This window comes from Melanostigma gelatinosum, assembly GCF_949748355.1.
Source record: "Melanostigma gelatinosum genome assembly, chromosome: 2".
Classification (NCBI taxonomy): domain Eukaryota; kingdom Metazoa; phylum Chordata; class Actinopteri; order Perciformes; family Zoarcidae; genus Melanostigma; species Melanostigma gelatinosum.
Genome location: NC_136635.1, coordinates 6083996 through 6110182, shown reverse-complemented (window position 1 = coordinate 6110182; position 26187 = coordinate 6083996). Strand labels below are relative to the sequence as shown.

Below are 26187 nucleotides of genomic sequence, written 5' to 3'. Positions count from 1 at the left end.
TTTGTCCGGTTACGAGTACTTTTAATGTTGAGACACATTACTGGGCGTCTCCATGTTGTCTCTTGTGGAAAGCACGGTTAATTCGTATTTAATATTACCTTCATTGAACCTACCCTGAGTGGGCTAATATGTGCTTGCATTTATGCATGGGTTCATCTTTACAAAGGCATGTAGAATAACCACCAGCAATTGGTTTGGGTTCATTGTGGGTCACACCCTGAGGAAGGCGAGTGTACTGATACCTGTTGGTGTATTTTTTTTTTTACTTATTTTATTAACTCATGAGGCACCATAGGCACACTTTTGTATTCTCTGTATGAACTTGTTGTATTTGGCAGATCTGACTGGGCAGCTTATCAAACTCACTGTACAGTAATTGGAAGATGCTCTGCTCTTGCAGCCGAAATGTTCCAATATCCTTCCCCACGCTGTCCTAATCTATTTCCTAGAGTTGTTCTACTGCCATTCTCCGTTATCTCCGGCCTGCTTGTCGCCGTTACCTTGGCAGCGATGGTAGCCGGGGTCATCCTGTGTCTCTGCGCGTCATCGGGGTGCGACGGCCCGGCATATCCCTGGGAGCTCGGCGACATCTCGTTCTCCCTCAGTCGATCGAGGGGTTCCTTCCTCCTCTGAACCGCCGCCGCGGCCACCGGCTGCTCGTACTGACCTGCTTTGGACCAATCCTGAAGGGGCGAGTCAAATTAATACACAGGAAGTAGCTAGGTGGGATTAGCAGGAGAGACTTGTCCACTATCCAGCAGTTTGAAGCCCTTCATCTGAGTGCAGAGAGGGGGGGCCTACACGGGGTGGGATTGTGCGTGGGTTGCTTGGAGGAGTGTGTGTGTGGCCAGGGTTTTTTTTGGAGCGTTTGAATGTGTTTATGTTGATGAGTTCGGTTGGTCAGCTCCCCAAACCCTGCTGAGTGAGCCAGGGGGGGCCGAAAAAAAAGAAAGAAAATAATGCATGCAACAGCAGGTGGGGATGAACACTTTGAGGAAGTGAAGCAATGTGGTTATGAATTAATTGATCAGGTGTTGAAAATGAAAAAAAAAAATGCAATAACTGAAACGTATTAAACAGAAACAGAAGGAAAATGGTACAACTGAAGAAATGGAAGCTAATGGAGAAACAAACCTTCCAGATAGGAACCTTTGATGTGGGAGAGGAGGAGCTGGATCCGGGGGGGCAGTTATAGGGTGGGGACTCAGGAACAGGAAGAATGACAGAGAGAGGCCTGGTGGAGCCAGAGTGAGAGAGAGTGGGGCGGAAGGTAGCGAAGGACGAGCCAAACTGCGGGATGAGAGACACAGTCACGTCGTCAGAGGAAGACTAAGACAGCGACCGAGACAGACACACGGAGACTGTGGTGAGGTGGAGGAGCCCTCGGCCCAACACAGGAGAATAAAAGCAACACAAGTATGCACACACACCTCCTGCACGACACACACTCACACAAGTCCTCAGTGTGAAACTGATGAGCGGGAAGAGATAAGCAGCAGGTTTAGAATAGAAGAGGCCTCGAGTGGCTGCTGTCCATGCATCTAAAATGACTAGAAGAACTAAGTCAGTGATTTCTAGAAGGCCTACAGCTCACAGCTACTTTAAACATCTGTTAGAAAGGCGATGTAATGTGTGTTAAAGCACAGGCATTTAAAAACCAGACGCATTTGGTTTTTCACAGTTACGACTTCAGTGCAGTGATTGTGCATCATTGCAGCACAGAGTTAGACGACGGTAACTCGATGAAAAAACGTTTTTGCTGATGTGCTCATTGTATTGCTGGTGGAGCCGTGTTTCGGATCCAAAGTGTAAAAGACAGTCTTGGATTGTCGCTGTAAAGAAAAGCTCAGAGCAGCGTCTGTGCACTGCTCTTCATCACAGGTGGGGAAGTTGACCTTCATCCCTTCAGTCTTTTCTCCTGTAAAACTAATCGAAGTCGGTTTTTGAGTGCTGCGTCTTCTTCGTCTCATTGCTGCCCCACTGAGGACTGAGTATGGACCTTCTGCAGCAGCAGCTGCAGTCATGTAAGTGTTTTTTTTCAGCCACAAGGGGCAGCAGTGAGTTTATTGTCTGTTTTCTCTGAAATTCCCTTTATATTCTGACAGCAATCATTAAATCAAATGCTCTGACAGAAATAAATGCGGGACCAGTGGCTGCTGCAGGACTGTAATAAGGTCGTTGAATACATTTGAGCCGATGATGATAATTAGACGGGCTACCTCATCGCACTCTGCTCGAGACCTCGTTTCACGTCACCAGAGTGATCCACAAGATGCCGACACAGATGTGAGTATTAGTAAAAGCCGTGTTCTTAGTTTACATTCATAGTGATAGTTTTGCAGAAGAAGCTTTGAGGGATTACTGTTGCCGACTAGGTGACTCTCTCGCTAGATTTAGTGATTTTTTTTTAGAGCTCGTGCCAGCTGCTGTAATTGGGAAAGATTTTAATTGGGAAAGACTTGGCAACACTGGGCTGGGTTTTAGCTTTTTCTATTTTTATTTTTGTATCTATTGCACTCTTGCTAGTTTCTCCTGTATTACCAAACCCAGCTTTAAATGTTAGTACTCAGTTTTACTTGGTATTGTCTCAATGAAAGTGACCAAAAGTAACATACCAAAAACTGACAATTCAAAATGTGCAATATAAACAACCATTCAGTCCGAATATCATATTTTATTTTTTGTTGTTTTTACTTATTTATTATCCCTTTAATGGGATTAATTATTTATTATACTTGTTTTGATCTTTGTTCGTTTGCACTATCCACTCCTCTGCTGTAATCCTGCAAATGTCCCCGCTGTGGAACTAATAAAGGGTTTTCTTATTTTATCTTAACTCCAAAACTACCAAAAGCCTGTTTAAGTCTTTACACGGTTATAGAGATGAAACTTAAACCAACACAGAGCACAGCCATCACACCATGTTGTTATAATTACTGCTCGCTCTGCTTTTGTCACAGGCAGATGCTGTTTGATACGGACACAGAGAGATGGCAGCTGTTGAAACTGATATGAGCTGTTTCAATTATGTTAGGAGTAGAGAACTTATAATACCCGGATACAACCAACAAGTTTCATGTGCAGAGGAGAACAGAAGTTTGCGTTATTGTGTTGTCCTCATGGTGGTGTGCGATTTAATCAAGCTAACCAGTGGCTGTGGTGCACGCGATCCATCTCCACCATGCGCTCCACTTCAACTGGAGACGTATCACACACACACAATCAGATGGTTGTAAAGGGCGTGAATCAACCGAGAGGGAAGGCAGTCATTTGCGCAAGCTGTTGCGGATGACAGGTGCTGCCGAAAAAAAATCCGACATGAATATTTACTTTGCCTCGCGAGCATCATTTGAATTGGATTGGTGTTGCAGACAGATGTGCGTACTGGTCAAAGGATGCACAATGCTGCGAATCTTAAAAGCTAAATTGTAAGTGTCACTGAATTGCCACACTCCGCTGGGGCGAGCCACCAATATACAGCAATATGGGAAACGTAAGTAGGGAAAGAAAATATTCTCTTTGTGCTCAGGAGGACTCCACTTTGCATTTGTTTATTGGGAAAGCATGAAAATACATTTATTCAACAAAAACCTCATGTCTGAGGTGTGCTTTTCAGTCATTGTTCTCTCGCAGGTCGATGGCGGTACATTTGACGGTGCTTGATGTTCCACCAAAAAGCATTCTCTGCTGGAGAGCCCGTGCAGCCCACAGAGAGCTGCTGCTGTCTGTGGGCTGCAGGTTTCCAGACTATCCAGATGTCTCCCACTGGTTTCAAAAACCCATTCAACTTTTAACACAAAACTCCTGCTATCTTTGGTCCACGTACCTCATCATTCTAAACAGCATGCGTGCTGTAGTTCTGTCCTATAATGCTTTTTATCCTACCACAACCAGCACAGTTGTTTGAACAATGGTCCCCCTTTTTTTTACGAGAAATGAAGGTTCTTCCACCAGAAAAAAAAAAGTAAATGGAAATGTGTGAAGTAAAGTAAAGTTTTATCTGCAAGCTGTTTTAATGGATTCCCTGAAATCACTAAGAGACCAATTTGGGTTGATGAGCAAACTTGCTGCCGAACAGATGGCGGTATCCTCTGGCCGTGGCAAAGACATCAGAGGCTTTGGACGCTGATGGATGGAGGGATAAAGACCCTTTAGGTCGATTGTCTCATCTGTTTGTTGCCCAAATGAAATTTCTGGACACAATTCAAAATTCTAAACTTAACCTTGTGCCTCACCGAACAAAAAGGTGCTCTGATGTCCAAAAATGTCATCCAATTATGTATTTATGTTATTTTCCACTTTCACGCAAATATTTTAACCAACTTCAGTCTCTATCACCAGCACCGAATGTTCAGTCATTTTCATAATTTCAATCCTTTAAATGCCAGTGGGTTTACATAATGCCACTGTTTTTATAAATATAAAAAAACACAAAAAATGAATTATTTTCTGTATACTAAAGGCAAGAGAGGTTTTTTTACAGTCTGGAATCTGTCAATGATTCACAGCAACACTGATTTTGATACGTTGCATTAACAATGCAGTGCTCCATAATACAGCAGCAGCGCCCCTAGAGGAAATCAGGAGAATATCATGTATTAGCCACTGTATGCATTAACACAGCCAACATGACTGAAGCATTAAGGGGTTTGGGAGACACTCCCTTCAGAGATAGCTGGACTCATCTTTGTTTTTGATTAAATCTGCCAGGCTGGTAAATATGGACATGATGCGCACAGTTCACTGATGTTACGTTTTGAGGATTTCTGGGTAATGAAATCCTCAGTTATCCCCAGCTGCTAATGGGGTTCAATTCCTTATGTATTTGTAAAAAAAAAAAAAAAACCCATCCAGACTCTTTTAATCCATAAATGATGTTTTTAAGAATTGTGTTCATTTATTGGCCTCTGTTGTGAAATAAACATATTTAAAGCTCCGACGAGTTGAACTGATACCAAACTGTACCTGTACTTCCTCTATTTGTGCCACACTTTCATTGCTTTTAACTTCTTCATTTGGCTTGAGTGCTATGCTGCGTGGGACTGCTTACTGTACAGTATGAATGAGAGTACTTACGGTGGTGGGGGAGCTGCATTCACTGACTGACTGGCATGTTTCTGAGGCCTCTGACGATGCGGAGCTGGATGACTTCTACAGCGGGAAAACAGAAAAAACACACATTTAAAAAAAACACGTTTGTGTAAGTGAGCATCAAGTGTGAAAAGCTTAAATGTACTTTTTTTTTGTTTTATTCAACATGCACAAAAAACAGTGATTTACCTGGCTAGTGATGTCCGAGGGCATGGGCGAGGGGGGCTTGGAGTAGATGTTCGCATCCTGGGACACAAAGCCCGAATCGTGGGAGGAGACGCTGCTGAGGCGGTGGGCGGCGATGCCCCCCGGTGGCAGAGGCTGATGCGGCAGGCTGCTGCGGTAGCGATAGGAGGAGGAGGAGGAGGATGAGGTGGGTGAGTGGGGCAGCGAACCTCCACCAACCCCGCCGCCTCCCCCCGATGAACGGGAGGCGCTACTGTGGGCGCTGTTGACACTGCTGCAGGAGGAGGAAGGTGCAGAAGAGCAGGGAGGGGGTGTAGGAATGATGGAAGGGTGAGGAGTGTGACGGGAGGATGAAGGTGACGATTGCCATCAGTATTTAGGGGGATGGAGCACGATGACCGGGACGTGTTGAGTCCATTCAAGGGGAGGAAGTTGACAGAAAATTTGTAAAATATGAGGGGTTGGTTTTTGGCGAAGATGATGAAATTGATGATTGGAGGGTTGCGATGGAGGGGTTTTGCGATTGGTGTGCGTGATGAGGTGAGGTTCAGGAGTAGTTCATAGCAGGTTGTTGGTTCAGCAGACGCATCAAAGTCACACACGAGTCACAGTTAAAAAAGCGGAGACCCCCGGGAAAGAGAAAAGGAAAGGAAGTAAGCAAAGAAACCGAGAGAGAGGGTAAATCACATAACCGAGAGAAAGAGGGCAAATCAACCAATCACAGGATTGCACGCAAACAAGAAGCAAAAAAATAAATAAATAAAAGACAGACAAGTGGAGAAAGAAACAAGTACAGAGAATGACGGTTATGGTGAGGGAAAAGGGGGGAGAGGAAAGGGCGAGAGAGGGAGGAGGGGGGAGACAGAGAGTGTGTAAGCTCCGGGGCACACACACACACACACATACGCACACAAACACGCACACAAAACACTGCAGGCAAAAGGCTGTGATCGTGCATGCTTTAGAGCAGGGGTCTCAAACTCATTTTCACTCAGGGCCACATCAGCATCATGGTCGCAAAGGGCCGGTTGTAAATGTAACTACTCGTAACATATTGTTAAATAACTGTCTCTGCATTTGATTATTGTTTATTCAAGTGTAAAAATATTGTACATGTAGTTATATAAATGTAAAAATATATTTAAGCACATTTCTGTTATTATAACTTAAATCCTTTTAATTTAGGGTTAAGAAATCCACATGACTATCAAAGATCAAAATATTAAAGAAAATAACAAAGACAAGTTATTACAATAACTTTGTTCAATGCTTAAAATCCTTTCAAGGGTGCGTTTGCACAATCCCACGTGAAGTATTTCCTGTGTTGTAAAGACACGTTTAAAGTAGTCTCAATGTGCTCACAGTACATTTCCATTTCAAGTGTACAGTAACCAGCCAAAGAGCTGCTTCTGTGACTGTGTATCTCATCATTTTGACTTTCTATCTCACAATTTTGACTTTCTATCATAGATATGCCTTTCTATCTCATAATATCGACGATGGGGATATTTTTATTATCAAGTCTAACTTTAAAAACAAAATTATTATATATATATTTTTTTACTTTTTTTTTTTTTGCTGGCGGATTCGCGGGCCACATAAAATGACGTGGCGGGCCGGTAGTTTGAGACCCCTGCTTTAGAGCGTCGCCTTAAGGGCGACTGCTACTACATGCAAACACTGACGGGGAGTGACGCTTCTCAGACAAAGAACTACAGAAATACACGTCTAGTTTACTCTCTTACTCTTGCAGTATTCATTTTGTTATTCATAGATTCTGAATGGGAGTATTGGACGCATCTGCGCCTAAAGAACGCTGACACTCGTTTATGCAAAAAATTCGATATCTTTCCTCATGTCAAAAATATACGTAGTTCTACAGAATGTTTCAGAAGGTGACTTGAGCGACGCAGTAATGATGGACTGACACGCAGACAGACCGGCGGATGGACAGACTGAACAGTCACAGTGAAACAGACAAAATCGGTGAAGGCTCCTCTTTCTGAAATCAACGGAAAGCACCCTGCAACAGCAGGCGAAAGGTGTGTGTGTGCGTGTGTGTGTGTGTGTTTGTGTGCGAGTACCTGCACATGCTGCTCTTGCGGGAGCAGGAGCTGCTCGGGGACGAAGGAGGGGTCTGATAGGACCAGCTGTAATCGGACCCCTTCAGATCCTTAATCACCTGAGAGAGAGAGAGAGAGAGAGAGAGAGAGAGAGAGAGAGAGAGAGAGTTTGAGCCGCATTAGTTTCTTTCATCTTTCATGGTGTGTGTGTGTGTGTGTGTGTGTGTTTTACCTGTTCACTAGCTGGGGGCAGTTTGTGAGGATCGGTGGTCAGCACAGTGAGGTCATCAATGATGGCCTGGAGGTGGGTGATCTCTCCCAGCATGGCGATCTCTCCGTTCTAACAAGAAACAAAGCAAGGACTCTTATTTCCCGCTGACCTCGCTGTCCTCCAATCAAAGCCCAAAACACTTGTCATACAATATTGAGCGCTGTAGTATAATCGGAGGTGTGGTGTTTGACCAGATCCTTTTAATAACACTTGGACGGTCACTTGTGGAGCGCTAGATATTCTTACAGGTCCTCCTGGCTTACTGTGACAGCTATAACAGAGGGGGATGACACGCCATCACAAAACAAGCTACGATGTGTCAATCAAGAGAGACAATCTTAAAATCCCACGATTAAATTCTAATTGACAGTCGTGCTGTCGTGTAGACTTGTGTCGAAACGATAGGACTTCAGTTCATTTTTGTCTCGCACATGTTAGTGTTTCTAATGGCTCATCGTTTATGTTCATTGCATATTTTCTTTATGATTTTCCCTAAGTTTGATATATATCACAATATATATATATATATATATATATATATATATATATGTATATATATACATATATATATATATATATATATATATATATGTATATATATATGATATGATTTGATATCAAATAAATATTCTCATTGATATTGTGGTATTCATTTCAGTCATATTGCTCAGCCATACATACAGACTTGTGTCATCAATAAATCAGATAATATTAGTGTTGGACTTCAACTTTCTACTTTTGTTTGGTTTAATAAAATCCAAGGCAGAAATGGTGTGAGGCCATTTTTCCCGGTGGAGATCATGTGCAGCGATTGTGTCGCTTTTTGATTTTTTTGCAATCACACGACCAACAGCCCTCGAGTCAAATTAAGAAAAGGCGCCGAACGTGAATTGTAGTCAGTGGAGCTGCTCGGCAACAACGGAAGTCTATGGTCAACACTGTGCAGAAAGTTGCCCCTCAGAAAGTTGCCCCACTCACTACAACAGGCTGCAGGAAGCCGATGACGGTGCAGAAGCGACCCCTCTCCTCCACGAGGGCCCGGCGCACCGCTTGCTTCTCCGTCTCCTCCATCAGCAGACACATGTCCGTCACATCCTGCATGGCGCTGTCCAGCTGAGGCTGCAGGTCCACTCGTCCTGGGTTGGGGGGGGGGGGGGGGGGGGGGGGGTGAGAGAAAACACATTTGAGATAGAAGAGAGTGAAAAAGTCAGGTCAGAGAGAAGTCGATGGTACATAAGTATGAAGAATAAGTATGAAGGTGCAGATTGTGTAAGTGAAAGAGAGAAAAATTTTGAAGAATAAAACACGAACAGGATGTGATGGGATATATCTCGTCACCAGCCCCTGCTTCCCATAATGCACTGCTCCATCAAACCACTGGCATACATTAGGAAATTCTGACTGATTGTTTGATGTTTGGGCTCGGTACTCGTTTTCATTTCTACGTATATTTTCATGTGTTATATTAGAAATGTCATTAGACAGACAGCGGCCCCTATGATGACACAATGTCCTGCACTCTAAAAAAGTATGACTTTAATCCCATTCTGTTAAAACCTTACTCCCTGTATCTATGCCTCGATGACCTATATCTTTTCCTTTATTAGGTGGAAGTTATTAACAGTATGTTGTAACATTGGCTGTAATATTGCTCTCCTTTATGCTCTGAATACTGAACAGATTGGAGGCTATTCACTTTTTTCTCGTCTCTCAAGCATCTGATACCGACATCCTTTATTTAGCATGTGTACGAGACGCACTAGGCTTTCAAGTACAACTCCTATGTAAACCAATCAGAATCAGTATTAGACGCTCAGAAAAAAAGGCTCTGGAAGTATGATGATGTATAAAGACTGAAGAAAAAAACACACAAGGTGAGAGAGTCAAACAAACACAGTGACACTTTGAACCAGGAGACTGTGTCTGTGTGTGCGTGTGTATATTATATACATATATGTATGCATATAAAATTAGTTTTTTTTTAGCATAAACATGACGTTGCAATTAAATTCAACAGAAAGACAGTTCAATCTTGTGGATACTTACATATCTATAACGCCATATGACTGCTTCAACTAATGCTCGGGCTAAATGTGCAAATGAAAAGTCACCGTGTCCGACGTAAAACAAGGTAACGACATTACAGAGCCAAAACACAAATAAAGTGCTTCTGCCCTGAAACTTCACCACTCGCTGTGAATGCACAGCGACCACTTGATGACTAAAGGTGAGACATGGCTGCACACGTGTGGCGTGCAAATATCTCAATCCACATCGTACTGTCAATAGAAGAAAATATGAAATGCAACGGATGGAAAGCAAGACATGAAATACATCTTTGTAGTGTTACAGCATGCACAGAAGTCAGCAGAGCGGTCTGCAGTAACGGCGAAAGAGTGATGGGACCATGAGAGCAGGACGGGAGCCTGCAGTGTGACTACAAAGCTCATAGCAGAAGTCATGCAGGAGTCATGGAAGAAGTTAAGTTACATCATGCGTCTATCGGGGGGTGAAACTGCACCACTCCAACGTATGAAGCCACGACAGAAGCTCTAATCTGTCACCTGGAGACAAACCAATGCGTGAACCTTCTTTAGGAACTGATGTGGTGCAAGTGGTTTCATGAAAAAGTCATGGTAGCTATGGTAATAAATAAAAACAACACCGTGTTGATATCTGTTCCCAAAAAATGGAGCTCAGGGGGCCCGAAAGCTGCACGTTCAAAAGGTCCAACATATTAGTTTGTGGTTAATTCATTGTTGTTTGAATACGGTATGTACCCTAAAAGCACATCACAACCCTTACATGTAAAATTATATTGATTAGAAAACAAATCCTTAAGAACACAGTATTATTTTCTTGTCCCTAATAACTTTTTAATCATTTACAGATTCCAAAACCGTTTTACATATTCAATGTTGAACAGATATGGGCTACTGTAACCACTTGATAACTTGCACGTCCTTGACATGTTTTTTTAGTCGAGTAATCACAAATCACCATCGTAACTGTGTCTGCATTAATATATAGTTATGTATGAGTGGCACAAAATGAGGCTGAACCTAATCTAGTAGAATCTGGAGGCAACGGAACCAGATTTTGGCATCGGAAGCGTCCTGGTTTCTGTTTGTAGTCCGAGTATTATTGACCAATCGCGTTGCAGAAAGCTTTGGTTGAATACAGGTCAACGAAGAAGTGACGATGATTTAACTTTTTAGTTAGTTTAAGATTTGCTTGCAAACTGGCTACTCATGAAACAACCCAGTCGCACACTTCACTCTCGCATCCCAAATTGCTGATCGGACTGTAAACAATGGGCAACGCACGGAAAAAGGACGTCTCGGCCTGGATATCAATCAGCTCGCTATGCCGGAACCCCAGAAATATAACTCCTTGTCCCCAGAGGCTAATCCGTCATCGGACCAATAGACGATGGGTTCCAAGACTGAGGCCAAACAGGAAAACAGGGTTTTCTTGATAAAAGAACACTTTTCAGCTCTTTAGCCTAGAGGGGACTTGACAGTTTCAGTGACTAAAATAAAGGAATGAAACAGGTGTAATATGGTTCAGTGTGTTTAAGGGTTCAACTCAAACGGTAGGGAACGTAAGACAACACCCGCATTGCTACCTGATGCTGGGATAAAGTCTAGCTTTACAAATGTTGTTCAGTTGGTTTATGATGTGCTTATGTGGTACATTTCACAAACTATTCATCAATTTACCTCAAACTAACACCTACTTTATTTAGGGATCCCACTGGCAGGTTAATCCAGCCTTGATTACAAGACTTTCATGACTATTCCATATATTATAAAACGATTCCCTAAGATACACAGAAACTTGTTCATGACCACTGGGTAGACCACATGTAGTAGTAACCCTTGGTAGCATGCTGGATAAACTGCGTTGAGCTGCACTACACACATGCGCGTTTGAAGGTTGACAACATCAGTAAAAACACGAATGTGATGTGGCAGAGCAGGAGCAGGTCGACAGGCTGATACTTACCCTGGATCTCTATTACAGGGGGGGGGGCAAATACCACAGGGAGGGAGAGACGAGGGAGAAGGGGAGGCCGCGAAAAGGAAGCAAAATAAGAAGAGAGATAGAGGGGGGGGGGGGCAGAGAGAGGAAAAGGGTGGGAGAGAGAGCAGACATAGCAGAACTCATTGTTAAGGTTAGTACAAGGAAGCCATCACAAGACAGCCACGTTAACACAGGTTAGAGCAAAATAACCAAAAACCAAATCCAGAAATAATAACACCACCAAGCATCAGCACAGGCCGACCAGACACTGGCAAACAGACCAGGAAAGGAACCTGCACTGTTTCCCAGTCAGTTTTACCAAAATGCTTTACTGTAATTGTTTAATTAAATGTATGTATCACATTTCATGTATTACTAATATTTCATTCAAAAAAACATTCTTAGTACATCATTTACACTCAGAGTCGCAGTCACACAACTGTCTTTAACAAAAGATAGATTACAAAAAAAATGTAATTTTGAAATTTGCTTTACAGACGTCTTGCATTTATGCATCCATCTGCCCGGCAACTGAGCGGAAGCTGCTCCGGAAAGACAGCACTGATTATTGGTCGCTGCATCGCTGAGTGAAGTGTTCCAGGACAAATGAGAAAGAGGCCTGCAGAACACTTCAGCACCACAAGATGGCGGTCTAAACCTACCAAGGATTGTGACCTAGACCGGTGAATGACTCAATGTTCTGTTGGTGTGTGTGTGCGTGTGTGTGTGTAGGCACTGAATAAAAACACTGTTTTTTAGTCTGTTTTCTGATGATCGCCATTACAAATCAGATCCAAACCATAAATCAACATTTGATCTAGTTTTAGCCAAAGTACTATAGTTGTTCATTTTACTATTCAGAATGAACATGAGCTCCACAGAAACACTGATACCTGTAGAGTTGATGTCGTCACTGTGACCTTGCAAAAACACAATTTGACCTCTACGATGTGACTTTTTGTGTCCGTCAAATGTGACGGAGCTCGACTGCTGACCGTTACCTTTACGAGCCTTCTTCTGGAGTTTCATGGTGTCAGACGACTTCTTCTTGATCTCGTGGCGTGACCTCTTGTACTCTGAAAACAGGACGAACGGGGGGGGGGGGGTGCTTTAGTAACAGGGATGTAAAGCACTCCGTGTGAACTCACATTTCCAACATTAACTTGAATGGAAACGCATACCAGAAGCTGTGAAACCAAGAGCTCACTGATAAAGACTCAACACTGACTGGAGGAGAACACTGATCCTTATTGGTTACAGTCAGCATTGAGCAATATCTTTGTGTCAGTGAGGTATAGTAGATCTGAAACCAGTAAGTTTCATATAAAAGCACGAGATGTCATGAACTGTCAAAAATAAGCATTGTTTTTATGTGATCTTATCATCTTGTGTCATGAGTCTCATCTGGTTTGCCCATGTGATAGTGAACTGTCCAATGAACGAGTTAGCTGTCATGTCACGGTTTGTTGGCTGCGCCGAGGAGATTATCGGTTTGTTGATTGGTTTGTCTGCAGTATTATGGAAACACAACTGTCCCCAGTTTTCATACAACTTGGTGGAAGGACATAGCATGGGCGAAGTAAGCACCCTTTACTTTTTTTGAGCAGATCTGAATCACGGAGGCGGATACACACATTATTTTTCTCTTCTGGAAACAGCCTTTGCAGAGGTGTGCCATTTCTAGCTTGTGACAGGTCAGTGTGAACACATCCTGCATTGGTATGTTGAATACTTGGCTAGTGCACCTTCCTGGTGGATTACTTACTGTAGAATACATGTAATGGCGATTGTTGAGACGAAACCCTCTCTCATGCTGTAGTATTGGAAGGCTCGGCCTTCAAACTGGATTTCCTTTATTGTGTCACTGGTACTTGTAGCAACATGCGATGCTTTTTTGGTTGGAACATGTCACGAAGTATGACGCGACTAGTTCTTTAGAGTTTAGTAAAGCGATTGTTCCAAATAATTGACAGTTAAGGGATCTACTGGCTGATTATGCTTTTCTTCACAGTGATCAATAAGCCACAGCAGCTCGCAGCGTTGGTACATCTTCTTTTGAGGCTACTTCACGATGTGGGGCTAGAACCTAGTAATGCAGAGCTTTTCGTGAATTATCATTATGTGTATGTACCTTTGGCATGATCCTTATCCAGCTGGTTGGCTGTCTTCTTCCAATCCTCAATCTTGTCCTGGAGAGGAGTGATCAGACTCTCCATCAAAGCACTGTGGGAGAGAGTTGAGAGGAAGGCAGGTCAAATAATTACACAGCCAGCCACTACTGCTTTGTTTCATTCAAAATTCAATCCTAGGACAAATGTTTTCATTGTGCGGCTGAAGAGAGACTGACTTTGCGTAAATAGTAGGGACCCCCATGTTCCAGCCACCAAGCCCCAATCAAATTCTGGAATGAGATCCTTACACATACTTCTCTTGACTTTTCTTATTTTAGTATCTGGAACACTGCCCCTCTCCTTTTACAAACATGCATACATATGTGATACAACTGCAAACAAATGTAGGATCAATGGAACGTGTGCACATATACACAAACACAATAATGGCTTTTTAGCTTTCAGATTGACTCAGCCGTCAAAGGGACCCCTGTCATTCCCGTGGTCGTAGATCATCATTATCATCACCATCAATGTAATAGCTTGTGCCATGGAAAAGTCATAAGACAAGCGTGGAGAATGAAGGAAAAGGCAAACGGTGGTTGAAAGCAGACTCTCTGTGATGTTTCCAGAGTGGTCTGTGCTGTGCGCCAATAGTTGTATCCATTTACAGTCGCTCCAACATGGACAGACAAAGTAATGTTCTCTAATGGAATCCATGCAGCCGAGAAGAAAACTTCACCAAGTATTTATGGCAGCATAACATCAAACACGAGCATAAACACCCACAAGGTTTTGACTTCTAACCCCCCCCCCCCCCGATGGGCTACAGAGTAAGGACAACGAAGGAAAGAGAGAAGGACAGAAAAAAGGTGAGAAGGAAAGGAAGCGAAGACATGTATCTTACTTGGTGAACTGGCGGAGTTTGGCCTCAATGCTGCGATGCCTCATGCACATCCTGGTCAGAGCCGAGCCGATGTCTCTGGTTGCTCCTGGTGATACAAAGCAGCCAGGTTCATATGAGGAAACACACACACACACACACACACAGGCATATGCACACCAGTGGCGGGCCGTGCATTTTATACCTGGGCCTTCACTGCTGTCCTGCAGCTGAACACACGTATTCGTATTAAACCGTTCGGTACGAGGCTTACGAACCGAACAATACGTTTGAATAATACTCGTGCATTTGGAAAATGCATAAGCTTAACTTGTGGGAAATAGAATGCAACGGGCTGTGACCTCTGAACCCGGAACAAAAAAAACAGTTGAGGCACCGCACGTGTTCTGGGAGGCTACGCTAAACTAGCTTAACGGGAAAACAACAGCAGCACACTCGAGGGCCATTCAGATATTAGATGTAAAAAATCAAACGCAGTTCACTGACCAAATGCTGTTCACTTAAAGACAAACTCCATCCTCCTTTCTTTGTTGACAAAGAGTTTAATCCCACAGTTAAATCCCAACTCACAAATCCGTTTCTCCTCCTTCAGCCATTGAGTGTTAACAAAACAAAGCTAGGTAAGAAAATTAGTTAATTTACACCAAGCTAAATGCAAAAAATGTCAATTTCTTCCATATCTTTCAATTTGAACTGTTACTACTCCAACTAAGCTTTGCCAGCGTCCTTAAGTTTCGTTTCACGATGGTCACGTGCTCGCCCACTGACCAATCACAGCGCACGCTGTACCTCACTGCAGCGCTGCTCCTTAAAACTGAGCTGCGCGTTAATGCTGACGTAATTGTAGGCCAGCTAGAAGGCTCTGGCACATCAAAGAATACGCCCAACATGTCAAACTAAAGATCTGATTGGTTGAACAATATGACAATCAACAATATCGTCCCCATTCACTTAAACTGCAAAGGGATTCACTGTGAGTCTGCAGGCCTCGGGCCTCTCTTCTTACCTAGAGACAGCATAGAGGTGAGATCTGATTGGATGAAAGCTCTACTTAAAACAAGCTGAACTGGAAGCAGAGCAACTGAGGAAGACAGTAGCTGTGCAATGAGAAAATAAGATAATGGGAAAAATATTTTTATAAATTACAATACATGTGTATTTAAGAAAAATTGTTAAATTACACAATAGCGATAACTTTGTGATTCTGTTTTGGCCAACAGAGAAGGCCTTGCTGGCCCTGACGGCCCACCACTGATGCACACATACAGATATTACCAAACTCATTGCACCAAAGGCCCTTTTGTGCTCCACGGAAACCACACGAAGCCGTGATCAATATTTACATACACAGCTATTAGTGTGCAGTGTAATGTAAATGCTGGTAAAAAGCATTGTATTCTTCAAACAGAGCCCAGGGTTTTGTATCCTTTTACATTCAGCCAGTATTTACACAAGACCCCGATCCGCCTCTCGTAGATACTTCACACACACTCCCCGCTTCGTCCAAATAAATCAGTGTCTGGTGAGTGTGTGTTTGTGCGAGAGCCAAGTGCTCAGGGACCAGTTTCGTGAGCGGCTAACCTGTAACTGTAAACACCAGGCTATTTTAAGGCAGAGTAGGTCCATGTGGAAAACGCTGACCCCCCTGGAGTTAAAGTCAGTTTAACTGATGGCAGGAACCGCTAACTTCCAAACAAGGTGCTCACTGCTGCTGCCGCCGCAGTGCAGGTGGAGAGCCTTACAGGAAAACATGGGATTAGAGCTTCACTCTCATGCTATGCACCTAGAGACTTTCCAGCAGAGGTATGGTTTATATAGGACACGGTGCCGCGTGAATACCATAATCACCGCTGCCACGGAAATGTACACACTGGAACATTCAGATTAAAGAGCAGCCAGATGGGATTTCCTCGAGAGACACTGTTTATCATAAGGGCTTAGATGGGTTTACACAGGGATGCAGGGAGAGTGTGTGTGTGTGTGTGTGTGTGTGTGTGTGTGTGTGTGTGTGTGTGTGTGTGTGTGTGTGTGTGTGTGTGTGTGTGTAATATTTGAAAATGTTCATCACCCGATTTATGTTTTCATCCTGACAATTTAAAGAATGTTTGTCAATAAGTTTGGTTCAAACATTTAGGGTCCCCCCCAGGATTAACCGACTTTATGTAGTAACATTGAGTATAAAGTTGCATTATCTCCTCCATTAGATTTTGTGATTTAACAATGAGTCATGCCCTGGTTCTGATCAACCCAGAATTCCTTGCTCCTGAGCACATTTAATGTAACTCATTGTCATTTCCCCACCAGCCAGTCTGTAGATGCAAACCAGTCATATGAGGCACATATGTTACCACATACCTATACACTGACACACACACACACACACACACACACACACACACACACACACACACACTTACACTTGCACTGTGTGTTGTTCACATCCAGAGAGAAGTGCTCCATTCATAATTAACAAATTCCTCCCTCTCGCCTCCTGTTCTACCCGGCAACCATTCATTAAAGCAGAGCCTCCCTCCCCCGAACACACACACACACACACACACACACACACAGGCTTCAAGTTGACACCATGCATGCCGATCAGTTGTAGAGCTGAAGCGGCATTTTGAACTGTGCGTTGAAAGTATGATCAATAAGAGGTTTATGGGGAAAGAGTGAAGCAAATAGTCACATGACTGATGAAGAGAGAAGCGTGGGATATTTTGGAAATATTGGAAAGAAATGAGACAGGATGAGATGGAGGGAGAGATGAGAGGGGATGAAGAGGAGAGGGGTCGCCTTGCACATTTTAATGAGCTCACTGCTGGCGAGAGAAACATGGGACTGGAGTTACAGCCAAGTGTGTATGCGTGTGTGTGTGTGTGTGTGTGTGTGTGCGCGCGTGTGCGTGCGTGCGTGCGTGTGTGTGTGTTTGATCTTGACATTTCTGATGGTCCGCTTCCTGTTTGTCTGTTATTACCATGCCTCTCAGACTCTATAGGAGATCAACAACAGAATACACACTACTCACATCTGGAATACAGCTACCGGAAATTGAACACTGGGATAAGAGACTTTCACGACCGAAATTGGTTTCATTCAAAAAACAATGCAGTTTAGTGACGTTTCAAAGATAAAAACTCTTCTTGCTCGATCTGCCAATTCATCAATCATCATAACTGCTGTCCACAATCATAGTTGTTGAATGCTGTTGTAATAGTAGCTCTGTTTTAAGCGATACATTTTGCATTATCAAAACAAAATCTTGATGAATATATATTGTATATATCCCTCTACAGAGCATGTTTTCGTTGCCCAACACCAAAATGCAGGCGGTCAAAGTTAGCTAACACATTCGCTGTGTAGCTTTCTTCCCCCACTGCTCCTTAATAAAAGACAGATAACACCAGCCTCATATCAGTTCACCTCCAGCATTAGTGTACACCACAGCCACCTATGCATCCAGTGTAAAATGTTGCCTTTCTGATATAATATACAGTATATTATATTGGGTAAACCTCCCACAAAAAGCCATAGCAAGAACATACAGCCAGCAGAGTCATGAAACGTTGTGCTTCACATCCAGTCTGTTTCAGGAGGGACATTGATGTGAAACTCAAGTTCAAGAAAAAAGGGCAAAGCCTATGGGACATTATTTTACCTTCACAACATAGAATATATGTTTGGTTATTGCAGTGTTTTATTTGAATACGCTGTACCAGTGTACTGAGATTATCTCCTGGCCTCCCAGCCCCTCTTGTGTCTGTCCACCCTGCAGAGAGAAGGCGGGACTCCCTCCTGGGAAATAGGACTTGACTCTTTCTCCTTCCTCTCCCTCTGACTCGCTGTCCCTTTCCTGCTTTTGATCTGCTTCCTGGCTGTGAAAATATATGTACATGTTTGTGAGAGGGACACGCCCTGAATACTACCATTGTACTGTAGTTTCACAGCTGTAGAATAATTTACGATTTTGTATCATTTTCTACATGATCCATCATGAAAAATGGTGCAATGAATCAGTTGTACAATATGCAGTGAACCTGAATAAGCATCAACTTTGGTCAAACCAAGTTTATGAAATATATGAATATAAAAATCTATATTATAATACAGCAGCCATTCCTGTCCATTCATTTGAACAAACAACACACAGGTTTTGTGGGGTGCTGAGTTAAGGGAAACTAAATAAACTTTGTGAAACCCTGATATTTTGTTAGTATTTATGCCTTCTTCTAAATTCTACAAGAGTAATATATGTTGTCAGTTTGTCCCGTTGTTTAGAATATTCTAAATAGATAAATGATTTGCTTTGTTAACAGCACGTAACATCAGCAGCACAGTTACATCTTACTACGTTCCGTCCATTTCCCTCATGTTCTGCTTTTATTGTTCACACAGTTCTGTTGATAAAATATTTCTTGGTGCGTTCATGGCACAGAGTAGAAGGTTTGTTGGATAATGCATACAAACAATCTGTATCAGTGGTTTACAAAGAGCTTCAGCATTATATGTACCTGACCTTATAATATGGTAATAAGCACCTCTAGCTCTGCTTTGTTCATCAACTCCTGAGCTACATTTGTAGTATTGAAAATATAATTACACTAGTTATACCATAGACATGCATTCTCCATGTATCTCCTTTCATATAGAATGGAGCTCTTCAGTCCTATATGAAGACTGATCTATAAGCATTGTGTTTATTACTATTTCAATGTTTATGGGAGGTTTGTGTCATTTATAACATGGCTTTATGGTAATAAAGAGTGATTTGAAGTAAAACTCTTCGTAAACAGTGAACATGATAGCATTAGTATAAATTGTACCATAAATGGTGTATTTTAGTGTATTTTCATCAACATGGCCGTAGTAAAGAGGAGACATGCTGTTCCATCACTACCCATGGCAGCTTGTTTATAATGGTGATATAATATATAATATATACTTGGCTTGGATAAAAAAACCTCACATTTCTTTCCTTTATTGCATCTTCATTCACTCTGGAATGATAATGGTTTCATATTCATTATCTTCATAACTTTCAAAGGAGACCAGAAATATGCAACACTTTTTTTGAGACTAAGTACAAGAACATGTACTTACATTTGCATACTTGCTGATACCGAGTAACAATACGAGTACTAAATACTACCACTAGAGTGCTAACAATGACTTTGATACCAATGACATTTGTAAATGATATGTGTGTGTATGCAGAGTAATGTGTATTCCACTGAATAAATAAAACAACGTGTTGGTTAAAACCATGAACAGATTAGATAATGTCGAGTCATGTTTAAAGACAGTGGCAGTCTGTCCACTGAATGGCAATGTAACTATTCTTCCTCGTCACCTAGCAACTGACTTAACTGACAGGTTTGTTACGGTTTCCATGACAGCGCGGATCTTGGCCTGTTGCTAGGGTGAGAATCAGAACGTTTGTTGCTGAGATCAAATTGTCTGTTGCTACGGAAATGAATGTCTGAACTTCACTACAAGAGAGAGAGACACACACACACACACACACACACACACAGTAACCTCACTGTGGAAACCGGATGAGGCCGTAGAGCACAGAGAGTGGACAGGAACAGATGAATCAGCACACACACACACATATTCTGGAAATTATTACATAACTAAATTATCAAGATTGACACCTTTTCTTTTTTACAGTACATGTACAACGACAGTGTCACGCAGCCAGCAGCCATTCGACTGTGGATCACGAAACAAAATAGGATATAGTAATGCAAAAAGCATTTATAATATCTGTATTTTGCAACCTTGTCTCTTAACAATTACGTTCCCATGCAACTAAACTGTAATCTCAATTATCTTTGCAGGGGAAAGTATTTTTTCTCGGAGTACGGTTGCAGCTCAAACACCTGGTTAACATTGTGAATGAATTCAAAACAAAAACTCAACAAAACTACTTGTTTCTGTTCAGCAAAAGACGGTTGGGCTGAAAATAGTTTATGTAACTAATTACGTAACGTTGAGGGTTTGCCGTAACGTTAAGACTTCGGCGTCACGTTAAGCATTTTGCTTATTGTTAAAATAAGTGAATGTTGATGTTTTGTCCCTCAGTGGATATTGATTAGAAGCGTATTTGTGATTCATCAAAAACAAACGTAATTGACAATGCATTTTGCCACCGGCCACACCTCATCTTGTTCATATTCTGGAGTGATTACAGGTATTTTACTGTATAATGACAGTTAGAATTACAAACACACATATGTGCTGATGCTTTCCCAGAGAATATCAATGAGCCTTAAACTGTCTGCTCTGCTAATGATAACATGCTCTCTCGCTCTCTCTCTCTCTCTCGCTCTCTCTCTCTGGGGGCATCTGTGGCCTTCCCACCAGTGCATCTCCATGGCAACTGTTATCTAAGATCTTGCAGAGGGATTCGTCCGCCTCTGTCTCTCCATTTGCTGCGCAATGCAAGCAAACATGCAAGTGAATGGTAGCGATGACTAGACGCCCTTTTGCCAAATCTATCCAGCATGTGTGTGCATTTCTTGTGTGCGTGTAGTGTAGACCAGGTAATGGGGACAAAGTAAAAACAAGTCATGTTTTCTGTGTTAAATATACTGGGACAGCTCATAATGAGATGGACACACAAGGGGACACCCAGGAAGACACACACAAACACATGCACACACATGCTCTCCTCATTAATCAAACTGTAACTTTTTTTCATATATTACCTCAAGACAGAAGGGGACAATGTGTGGGAATTTTACATAAATGGCAGAAATACAGTCTACTGTTTGGAAATCTGCATTAAGAGCTGCTACACCTGAAGTAATGGTCACGCCAAACCAATCTGTAAATAATCACTCTGCCTTTCCTTAAGTTGAAGTCCGTACAACTGGCAAAGCCAAAAATGCATCCATGGTTTTGGCACAATCCTCGGATCACCTTTGTTCACGTTAAATTGTAAATTTGCACGATCAACCAACAAAAAAAGATGAGCTGTGTTTGGAAATGGATGTCATGTTTTGTACAATATTACACTACCAGATAATATATATTACACAAACTGCAGTATTGCCCCCACACACTCTTGACTTTGACACAGCAAAACCTTCAAAGCTATTTTTATTTTTTATTTAAAATCCTTGATAACAATATATCGGTGCATGATATATATTTTTATTTTTACTTAAATACATAAAAAAATGACAATCTTGATATGGGTCCCCTACTGTGGATTGTTTTGTTTTTTTCTTTACAAAATGGGACAATTGCAACAATTTTGCTGTATTTGCAGTAAGCTAGTATCTTAATGTGTCAGCCTGGCTGATTTGTTGGTCTGGGCCTGGAATGGATACCTCCTACCTAGACAGAACAAAAACAAGCTGTGTGAAGAGGCAGACTGGCCATCAGCGAGTTTGGGAAGAACGAAAGGCCGATTCCAGGCCTAATCGGCTGCTGGTCAGTTTTTATTTTCCAATTTATGTTTTCAGCAGTCACAGTATGGTCCTCGGCTGTGGCATGGGCCAGCCTGGCCTTAACAGCCGAAGACAGCACCGAGTGGAACAATGGCTATCAGACTGGGCCAATGTAATACTTTTAGTATTGAGGGGGGGATACGAGCAGCCCCTCCCAATTTGGACTGATCCTCGATTTTGTTGAAATCTGATTGGCTCAGTAATTTTCATCGTGAATGAGACGAACTGTGGAGTATTCCAGCCCACTAGGCTTGTCCGGTTTTGTCCTTGTCTTGTTTTAATTCAGTGCAGTGGTGACATGCTTTTACAAACTGAGGAGGCAGGTGTCAGCAAGACATCCTTAAGGGTCTTGAAGGTCTTCAGCATCATGATGTTGTCCCTATACTACTAACATTAAAAGGCCGCTCAATCTCAGTCCAACTCAGTCCAGTAGGTCCCCAGCTGTGAGAAGAAGTCAGCTAAAAGCCCAAACTTTGCAACCTTAATTAGCAGCAGCTCCTCCAAATGTTCAATGTTTAAGTCTGCACAAGTATAGTCCACTTCCAAAAAACGGCGACTCTCTTAGTTTCTCTTCAGCTTCTGCTGTAAGGTTAGAACAACACAGTCAGTCGAGTTAATGTAAACCACACTCTTTTCCTAAACCTGACTAGGTGCTTTTGTTACCCAGACCTAACTTCCTGTGAACATGGAAGTTTATTTTCAAAAGATGCTATGCATGTGACAAGTGGAAACTGAAACGCCCTACTTGACATATCCAGGGCTGACGTAAGAGGGGTACCTGAAGCGTCATAGCTGGAAGCTTAGGGCCACAAAATGTGTTACAAAAACAGGTCAGTTTTCCCTTCATGTGGAATCGATATAAAGCAAGTATTGTTGCATTAGCAGGTATTTATTGATATTTAGTGTCATTGTACGTTACATAGGCACACATGGATCAAGGGTTAGGGGTCACTGAACGACCCCATAACCCACTGGAAATACGGCAGCGTTTAAAAGTATGTAAGATGTAGATGTAAGAGATGTAAGAGAAAGGAAGGAAGTGGACAATATTGAAAAGAGAACGAGGAAAAGGATGTAGTAGTAGGTGATATGAGGGTTAAGAGGAACATGGAGTCGGAGATGACGGTAACAAGAAGGGAGGGTTAATGCCGGAGCAGGTGAGGCTGCGGTTGCTAAGGTTACAGACGTCTGCGGCAACCGCCCATCCATTCCCCGTGACAGCAGCATCTCTGCGGTGACACAGCAACAAGAAGAGGACGGGAGGGAGTTAGAAACCAAAAGGGAAGACAAAGAGGGGCAAAGATGGAGGTGATGAGGAGACAGATTAAAGGGGGGGGGCAGAGGCATCAGCAAGACTGCCGTAGTAGCAGCGCCAGATAAAGCAGAATAATTCATGAGGCCTACATTCTCCTCTCACTATGAAAACCAAGTCAGAGATTGTGCTTCCCAGACAACCAGGCAGCCAGACGTCACCGTGGCCAAAATAAGCCACCGGTCCCTGATATATCTACGCACACTGAAGTGTATTCCAGGGTAAATCCTGTGCTGCCAACCTCAAATACCGCATGCTGGAGGAATGCATTACAGCATGAAACACGATACTTAAGCAATAAGCCACAAGAGGCCGTGGTTCTGAAGGGTTCTGACTGAGGAGAAAAGGAGTGACAGTGTAAGGGCTCATTAGGTTTGCTAATCAATATTGTGGCTGAGCAATGTGGTGAGCAACTAATATTGTGAGCAATGACATTTGTGACTGAATAACGTGATGATAGGTAAGGTAATATAAGCAGCTTTGTCCAATCAGAACGTCTCATGTCCGGTTTGCACAGTCAGCATGAACCCCGTTGCAACACATCGCAGCAAGACTATAGCTGTCGACTTAGATGAGCTCATGGCGAGTCTGTTTACCTGTCTGCCTTCTACTTGGCGCAGAGGCAGGAGGAGCAAAGGTTTTCACGAGTAATGAGGCCACGGTGTGCTCGAAACGAATGGTAGAGATTCAAGTGAGGTGAGACAATGTCCGAGTGGACCTAAACCCTGTACTGTGTATTGTGGCCATGTTATCATATAGCAAAACAGTCCTCTGCAGTTCCCTTTATTCATTAACCTGGTATTTTTGGCTATATATGATTTTGTAAGATTGGTGTTTGAGGTTGTTTCTGCTTTTCATACACAGTCCATCGATCAATCATGTGACAGTATGCAAAACAATGATACTGTCATATTTTTAAAGGAACAGTGTGTAGCGATAATGGGATCTATTGGCATAAACCAGGGATTCCCAAAGTGTGTGGTGCGCGAGAGGAAAAATGTAATGGTGGTATAATGGTGTAATCATTCATATTAAATATAATTTTCACAAAATAAAAACATGAATGTAACAGACTGTCTCATGTTTGTCATTCTGGTGTCAACAATGATATGTCCCTTGAGGGTTGCCGTAGTCATTCTGGTGTCAACAATGATATGTCCCTTGAGGGTTGCCGTAGCTGCCGAGCTTCAATTGGATTGGCAATGTAGATTGCCCAAAACCACAATGCGTGGTGTGCAGTGAGGTTCTGGCTAACAGTCTGAAGCTCTTATTTACGTCGCCACCTGAACACCAAGCATGCCAGTGCAAGTCAAAAGCCCCTTACATTGTTTATATCCAAATCGGAGGAGTTACAAAACAGCCAAAAACAACTGCAGTCTCATTCTATGTGTGGTTAATTGTAAATTAAATGTGATGCAATCTGCCTCTGAGCCTGTGCGTGTGTGCTCGCATCCTGATTGCTCTTTAAAAGTGACGCCTTGTGTAACTGAAAGTTATTGAAACTTTGTTGCAGTGTTTCAGGGCGTTTTCACACCTTCAGTTTGTTTGCTTTGTTCTGATTCAGGGATTAATATGATACAATGTTGCAGTTGCCCCTTTGTTCGGTTTGTGTTCACACTGCAACATTTAACAGCGGACTAAAACGCCACGCGCGAGCAAACTGTTTTCTCATTGGTCCGATTTCTATGAGGCTATAAATAGGCTCTGTTGCTTCTTTTTTTTTTTTAAGGTGTGGGGGATTGGGGGTGCGTGAACCCGGTCGGGATGTAGAAGGGGGTGCGCGGCCTAAAAAGATTGGGAACCGCTGCTCTAAGTCAGCGGTTCCCAAACTTTTTAGGCCGCGCACCCCCTTCTACATCCCGACCGGGTTCGCGCACCCCCCCCCCCCCCTTAATAAAAAAAAAAAAAAGAAGCAACAGAGCCTTTTAAGCCTTCATAGCCGCATAAGAATCGGACCAATGAGAGAACAGTTTGCTCGCGCGTGGCATTTGTTTACAAGATTTAGTCCGCTGTTAAATGTTGCAGTGTGAACACAAACCGAACAAAGGAGCAACTGCAACAAAGCAAACGAACTGAAGGTGTGAAAACGCCCTGAAACACTGCAACAAAGTTTCAATATCTTTCAGTGACACAAGGCATCACTTTTAAAGAGCAATACGGATGCGAGCACACACGCACAGGCTCAGAGGCAGATTATCACATTTAATTTACAATTAATGAGCGACTAATGTAGCCAGGATGTCTTCGGACAAAGCATCGATGCGGCGACACAGTGTTGTTGGACACCGGGATCATGCACAACTTTTTTGCTTCTTTCTCCCCAATCATACATTCCACCATCTCTCTGGCAGCTGGCAAGCTCACGTCTTCGGCGATTGTGTGCGGTAGCCCCTTTCTCGCTATTCTGTAACCAGATATGAAGCCCGTAGTGCGTCATTTATAGACCCAACACATGAATGAGACTCCAGTTGTTTTTGGCTGTTTTGTAACTCCTCCAATTTCGATATTAAAATACGTAAGGGGCTTTTGACTTGCACTGGCATGCTTGGTGTTCAGGTGGCGACGTAAATAAGCGCTTCAGACTGTTAGCCAGAACCTCGCTGCACACCACGCACTGTGGCTTTGGGGAATCTGCGTTGCCAATCCAAGTGAAGCCCAGACACAGATACTTTTCATCATATTTCCTCTTTTTTTCCCAGTCTGCTATTACACCATCAGACCGCCATTACACTTTTCCTCTCGCGCACCCCCTAGAGGCAGCTC

At 42.8% G+C, this 26187-nt stretch overlaps 1 protein-coding gene across 1 annotated transcript in view; it reads right to left on the bottom strand.

The window, feature by feature from the left end:
- Positions 1-26187, bottom strand: part of mtss1lb (MTSS I-BAR domain containing 2b) — a gene marked incomplete at its 5' end in the record, with an annotated part of 70914 nt that overhangs the window by 5310 nt on the left and 39417 nt on the right. Inside the window, 10 exons of the mRNA XM_079289135.1 lie at positions 501-683; positions 1135-1290; positions 5077-5151; positions 5281-5551; positions 7362-7459; positions 7573-7680; positions 8590-8747; positions 12639-12713; positions 13769-13860; positions 14656-14740. Coding sequence (XP_079145261.1) covers positions 501-683; positions 1135-1290; positions 5077-5151; positions 5281-5551; positions 7362-7459; positions 7573-7680; positions 8590-8747; positions 12639-12713; positions 13769-13860; positions 14656-14740 — 1301 coding nt within the window. The remainder of the gene's footprint in view (positions 1-500; positions 684-1134; positions 1291-5076; positions 5152-5280; positions 5552-7361; positions 7460-7572; positions 7681-8589; positions 8748-12638; positions 12714-13768; positions 13861-14655; positions 14741-26187) is intronic.